Here is a 7,500-nt window from a genome sequence, read left to right on the forward strand (position 1 = left end):
TTGATGAAAACAAACAAAATAAAGAATCCAATGGGACTCCTTAACTGACATAAACTTGTGAGTCATTCTTGTCCTAAGTCTATGTTCTGCTGATGTTTGGAAATTGTGCAAACTAGTTCAGTGTGATCATCTTGCGTACCAGTTGAAGCTGTATATACAGTTAGATTGATAATGTTTCAAAACATTGCAGCTACTGCTATGGTTTCTCTCAATGTTGGTGTATTGAACAGTAGGAGTGGAATTTTGGCACGGTTATTTTGAGATCTGAGGTTTTGGTTGTATTTCCTAGTACAAAAAGTAGGGATGTATACTCCTTTAGATAGTGTGGATAGAAATGTTAGTTTTGTATGTAATGCAAGATTTGATGCTCAGTATCATCAAGAGTGATATCATGATGGGTGGATAATGTTGCACAGTAGAATAAGTGAATTCCTGGTTGATATGCAACTCAGTTGGTGATAATGAAGGTCAGGACTAAGGATTGGTGGTGATGGTGGCAAGTGATTGACAAATGCTGATGCATCGCTTAAGCGGGAAGGGGTGTTTGGGCTTGCAGTGCCTGTGGAAATGCAAGTTGGCATTCTTGCTTGAGGGTGTGGGTGCTTTACACAACGTCTTCCTCCACAGTCTTCAAGTGTGTCCCTGAAAGCAGCGGAGGGCAGCACCACGGACCTGGCCACAGAAATAGAGAACATTGTAAAAGAGAAGATGGTGAGAGTCGAGGCCCATCAGGAGTGTGCATGCGGCAGAGAGTTGTGCATGGTCACTTTTGCAACATGTAGCTAACCAAGAGCATAGTCCAGTGCATTATGATTTTAATGTTGTTCAGGAGAGGCCTCTTTCCAAGCGAGGGTTGTGACCGTGTCAGCCCTCTTGTAGCTGTAGTGTGCACACATGCATGAGCTCACCACTTATATTTTTCTCTTCACAGTTTTGTAATTAAGTGGATCAAACACAGCCTTGTGATCTCAGTTTCAGATTATTTGGTAATATTCAGTGACTGCAGTTTTTCTCTCTCTCATTTTTTTCCTCCCCCCCTCTCTGATATTTTTCTTGGTAAATTTACAAAGAAGTTCGAGTTATTTGCCAGCTTGGTTTTGCACTGCAGTCTGTATAACATAATAACCAGACAGCTGTATGACCATGTTTAGATTTTATTCTTCTGTAGATCATTGTTGCTGCTCTTATTTGTTCACTTGCTTGTCTTTGTTGTACATTAATTGACCTTTGTATTATGATTACAGGTATATTCTATACTTCTTATAAAGATGATTCATTGATGAGAACTTACTCACATGCATAGTCATGTTTGCATGTGCACAGGCATGTAGGCACTAGGGCACACATACATTGTGTGCATATATGTATGTAATAGTATTGTGTAAGAATGGTTTCTAGCAGTTGTGACAAACACATACACACAATCACATGCACATTCAGGCCCATATACTCACAAGTAGGCCCGCATAATCACAAGCATGCCTACATACTCACATGCAGGCTCACTTACTCACAATCATGCCCACATATATACAATCATGCACACATACACACAATCATGCACATGTACACACATTCACACACACTCACACACACACACACACACACACACACACACACACACACACACACACACACACACACACACACACACACACACACACACACACACACACACACACACACACACACACACACACACACACACACACACACCACACACTCACACACACCACACACACACACACACACGCCACACACACACACACACACACACTCACACACACACACACACACACACACACACACACACACACACACACACACACACACACACACACACACACACACACACACACACACACACACACACACCAACACACACACACTCACACACACACACACACACTCACACACTCACACACTCACACACACACACACACACACACACACACACACACACACACACACACACACACACACACACACACACACACACACACACACACACACACACACACACACACACACAACAACACACACATTCACACACACAACACACACGCAACACAACACACACACACACACACCCACACCACACACACACACACAACACACACACACACACACCCACAACACACACACACACACACAACACACACACACACACACAAAACACACACACACACACAACACACACACACACACACACACACACACACACACACACACACAAAACACACACACACACACACACACACACACACACACACACACACACACACACACACACACACACACACACACACACACACACACACACACACACACACACACTCACACTCACACTCACACTCACACTCACACTCACACTCACACTCACACTCACATCACAAGCACATGTACACACAATGACACTCACTTTTCTTAATGATACTTATTATTAATAGCATTTTTATCATTGTTGTTATTGTTACTGTTATTATTATTATTATAGTTATTATCATTATCACTTATTTTTATCATAATAGGTATTGACATAAAGTTTGATTTAATTCTTAATGCCTAGGCCCTTTCACATTTACGTCCATAGTATGTGCAAATGTGGTTATGCTGTACATGTTGGTGATGTGTGCAGAGGCATTTTGGGAGACTGAACAAGCATGATGTGAATGGCTGTATAGTTCATTAATATCATTAACATTTTCATTGAAAATGAAATGAATTAGGAGACAATCTTACTGGAGGTCCCATTTTTTGTATCCTGGCAGAGTGGTTGCAAGTGAGAGGAGAAACTGACTAGCAACATGACGAGAGCAGGATTTTCCTTCTCAGGTTGACAATCAACTTACACAGTTTTCTTTTTTGTTTGCAGACATGGGGGGGAAAAAAATCACCCCCCCTTCCCCACAATACTTGTTTGTTTTTATATGCGTCCTCGCACATTGTATTTGATGTTAATTTGATTTTGTTCTTTCTTTCTTTCTTATTCTCAAGGAATAATCCTTCCTGATTTAATTTTTGGTTTTCTTTGTGTAACTTTTTTGAAGGTGAATATTATGTATTTCATGACATTTTTTTTTTTCAAAATATAAGAATGATTTTGTGTGTGTGTCTGCACGGGTGCGTGGGTCTACATATGTGCTTCTGTTTGCATGTCTACATGTGTGAGTGTGTCTTTATATGTGGATATCTGCGTGTGTGCCTGTACACGTATACATGTACGGGTGTGTGTGTGTGTGTACGCGCGTGTGTGTGTTTTTGTGTTAGTGTGTATTTTATAGATAGAAATCAGATGTCTTTTGCAGTATAAGAATGCTAAAGTCCTTAAAACATCTAATTGTTTTGGAAAACTGCCAAAACATTTGATCTAATAGGTTGCTATCAAACCTTTTGAGACTTTTCTGATCAAAGAGTTGCCATATGATGTGATTATTATTATTTTTTATTATTAATATTATTTATATGTACTTTTTAAAAATATGAAATTACTTTCTTGCATAATGTGTGTACTGAATGTACACACATTATGCAAGAAAGTTAATGGCAACAGATAAAGAGAGTTATTTTTAAAGGCAAACATATTGTGTGGGTGTGTTATCAGCGAGAGTGTTACTAAAAGATAAAAAGATTGTTGAGTTTTAGACCCAGGTTTATCTTTGTAGAGTGAGGGACAGTCATAGATTGATCATACTGTGGGGAGCTCAGTTAGAAATTCTTTTTCAGTATGTGGGAGAAACTACTGCTTAGTTACATGTCCCTTTCCATTTCAGAATAGAAGCATTCGTTACTATTATTTTTTTTTTTATAGATTTGTATTTTATATATGGGTTACTTTCATAGTCTCTATGTGTGGTATTGATTTTCTTGTGTATGATTTGTATGTGTGCTTGAGCTTACACATGTGTGCATATGTATATGTATGTGTGTATATGAAAGAGGTTCAAAAAGTTTTCAGCCATGTTATCTACTTATTAAAGAATTAAAAGTACTCAGAAACAGGTATACTTCTGAGCTCTTAATTTATCCCTCTGGCTTGTCAGAAAGACTTGTTTAGAAAGAGGAGTTTTGAACACAGGAGTATACTTATTTATGAATACACTGAATGCTTTATCCAGTAAATGGCAAGGCTGGAAAAGCATCTAAACTTAGGAGGAGAATATATTGAAGGTGTATAAACCATCACCTAATTTCTCGCTAAATTACTAATTATTTATCAAGTCTGCCAAGACTTTTTGAACACCCCTTGTCTATGATTGAACGTTTTGAACTTGTGTGCATGTCCTGTGGGGAACTGTACAATTATTTCCATCACTAACTTCCATAAAAGTAAGAAACCTTGAAGTGAAAAAAATAGAGAGGAAAAATGTTTGGATCTAAGACTTGAATTTTGTATTGCTAATATGTGTTGATGAAAAACTACCAAGTAATGATAACCCTGCAGTTTTGTTGACATTTTATGGTCTCTTTAGTATTTACCTTGTGTGTAAATATCAATTCTTTTATACTACCATTATTTTATATGCATTTCAAGTAAAGATATTATGTTTAGTTATATTAGAATTAGATTTATTTTTATTTTTCATTTAAGTTGATTCCAGCAAAAAAAGGGAATATATTACCAGATATATAGTTTTTATATTGCATATTACATGAGATATATCTCTATAATTACTACAGGTTTTTAAATTCTACTTTTCACAGATATTGATATATGAGCTTGAAAAGAAAATATGAATTAATAAGCAAATAGATATGTTCATATTTATTTGTTGTTTGTGTGTGTGTGTTTGTATGTTTACGTATGAGTGAGAGAGAGAGCGAGAGCGAGAGAGAGACAGAGAGAGAGAGACTCAGACTCATACATACATAGAATGTATACTTGTACACACAATCATATACATAAATACCTGCACTTTATACAATTGTGTTTGTTTGTGTGTGTGTGTGTATGCATCCATATGGATTTGGAGAAGAACATTAAAACATAGATTTGAAATGCCATTTAATTAGAAAATTTTCTAAAGATGCATGATGGAGGGCAAGACAGGCCATCCAGGGGATACCCAAGAGGGCACTGTGACCCCCCCTAAACTGATGAGGGCCCTGTCCCAATCCCTAGAGAAAGGAGTTAATAGAACTGTGCGATGGTGCCAGAGGCGTTTCTCAGATTTAGCACTGTCAGATTTAGCCAGCACCAAAGGCATTGAGAAGGAAAAAATATGGGCACGCAATCGCAGGAGAAAGTCAGACAGGGAGCGTAAGATTTCCTCTTGGCATTCGTCATATGATAGACACTTTGTGAAGGCAAGTAAGAAGTGGTGAGAGGATGCCTTTTTTTTTTTTTTTTTTTTTTTTTATTGTTTTTATTTTTACTTCTTTTTCATCAGATATTTTATTTGTCCCTCTTATGTTGGAAGACCACCTTACATTTCTTTGTCATTATGCAAAGCTCACTCAGTAGCTACACTTTTAATATTCATTTCTTGATGCAGCTGTTATTCTATACTAAATGCTTTTCTTAAAGAACTGGTTTGATTACACCTTTATTATTAACAGATAACAGTGATATTGATTGTAAAAAGGAAAACAAAAGTTTGTTTGATGACAGTGTTAAGGATTGATGATGAAAGCTTGATTAAAGAAATTGGATACAGGTTTTGATTACTGAATTGAAATAACAATGGCATGAGGATCTCAGATGAAGAAATTTTGATACCTACACATATCCATGCAAAGAAAATTTTGCCCCCCCAAAAAAGATTTGGAATGGCCAGTAAACCTCTACCTTTTCCAACAGGAGCAACACTCAGAAACGAGCGAGAGATTGAAAGAATGGCGGACATCGGGCGATGGCTGCTCAGGAGATGAGGCTTCATCCCCCCTGCCAACAGCCACTGGCATTTTAAATCCAGAACTACCATTGTCAGATGATGGAGACCTTGGGGCCTCAGCATTACCTGATTCCTTTAATGTACAAGATTCTAGTCCAGGTATAGTTGGCTCTCAGATGGCACTGGTCATTACTTCAGTCTTGTTTACTAAGTGTACCATCTTTTTTTTCAATTTTATTTTCATTTTGTATATTAAATACAGCACTTATAAAAAAAAGTCATATGTGAAATCGAAATTCAACACAAAACATATTTAAGGCTTATCCTTCCCTGTAACCAGGCATCATATAAGCATAGATGGAATGTAAGCTAAACTTGCAAACGAAGAACCATGTTCGTCAAATAAGTGATTACTTGTAGTTCGGTAAACACACCCTAAATATTTCAGGAGATAGTGATATGACCAAGGAACAACGAGAACTCCGTAAACGGCAATTTGTAATTGCTGAACTTGTTGAAACGGAACGACTTTATGTTAGAGACTTAGCAGATGTAGTGGAAGGTTATATCACGGAAATGCGCAATCCTGACTCAGAAATGAAAATGCCTGATGACCTCAAGGATGGAAAGGACAAAATGGTGTTTGGAAATCTTGAGGCTATATATGAGTGGCATAGAGAGTGAGTTGACTTTTTCCTCATGTTTTGTGCTTTCACATTTGTGATCAAGAAGTATATACATGTGTATGTATTTTTGTAGTTTTTCTTTTCTTTTTTTGTTTTACAGGTAATGAAGATTCAGGTTTTATTTAGATTTTCTAATGTATTGCCCTCATTACAGTTTCTTCATGAAGAATATTGAACGCTGCTTAGAACACCCAGAAGAAATTGGGCCTGCATTTCAACGAAGTGAAAAGAGGCTGCAAATATATGTTAAATACTGCCAAAACAAACCCACTTCAGAATATATTGTCTCAGAACATTCAAGTTTCTTTGAAGTGAGTGAATGCTTTAAAGTATAAGTTTAAAATACCAGTTAAATTAATTTCTTGAATGTATTAAGAATGTTTATATTTTTGTCTAATATAACTTTGATTAGATAAAGTTCTTTCTGAGAACTTCTGTTTTTTTCATGGGGAGAATTATCATTAAATACTCCAAATTCTTCCAGGAATTGAGACAAAAGTTAGGACATAAGCTGCAACTGCCTGACCTCCTGATCAAGCCAGTTCAGCGGTTAATGAAATACCAGCTTCTACTAAGGGACATCCACAAGCATACGGAGAGAGCAGGTCTCCATCAGGAGGCAGAGGCCATCAAGAAGGCTTTAAACATCATGATTGTTGTGCCAAAAGCGGCCAATGACATGATGAATGTAGGGAGATTACAGGGCTTTGATGTGAGTCTACCAGTAGGAGAGGAAGAGTTTCCTATAATATAGATTTTCCTTGAAAATATTGATATTTATTGTATATCTGTTTGTCTTGTATAAGTTGGCATAATTAACCCACTTACGACGGGGGCATTCCAGCCTTTGAATGTCCCAATGCCGGGGCGTTCGAATTATTAGGCCTAAATCAATTAAATGGCTGGCAAAATACTGTGCCGCCCGGCCACTGGGCTTTTGAATGCGCGGTACAGTACTGTACCACCCGTCCAGAGAGGGT

At 37.6% G+C, this 7,500-nt stretch overlaps 1 protein-coding gene across 1 annotated transcript in view; it reads left to right on the top strand.

Moving 5' to 3' along the window:
• The window catches only part of LOC122262530 (uncharacterized), a 121,226-nt gene that overhangs the window by 67,771 nt on the left and 45,955 nt on the right, over positions 1 to 7,500 (top strand). Inside the window, exons 8-12 of the mRNA XM_086538230.1 lie at positions 628 to 711; positions 5,801 to 5,993; positions 6,283 to 6,514; positions 6,675 to 6,831; positions 7,005 to 7,232. Of these exons, the coding sequence (XP_086394356.1) occupies positions 628 to 711; positions 5,801 to 5,993; positions 6,283 to 6,514; positions 6,675 to 6,831; positions 7,005 to 7,232 (894 nt within the window). The remainder of the gene's footprint in view (positions 1 to 627; positions 712 to 5,800; positions 5,994 to 6,282; positions 6,515 to 6,674; positions 6,832 to 7,004; positions 7,233 to 7,500) is intronic.

Source organism: Penaeus japonicus, unplaced genomic scaffold (assembly GCF_977035675.1).
Source record: "Penaeus japonicus unplaced genomic scaffold, GWHDUDI00000001_assembly GWHDUDI00000007, whole genome shotgun sequence".
Classification (NCBI taxonomy): Eukaryota; Metazoa; Arthropoda; class Malacostraca; order Decapoda; family Penaeidae; genus Penaeus; species Penaeus japonicus.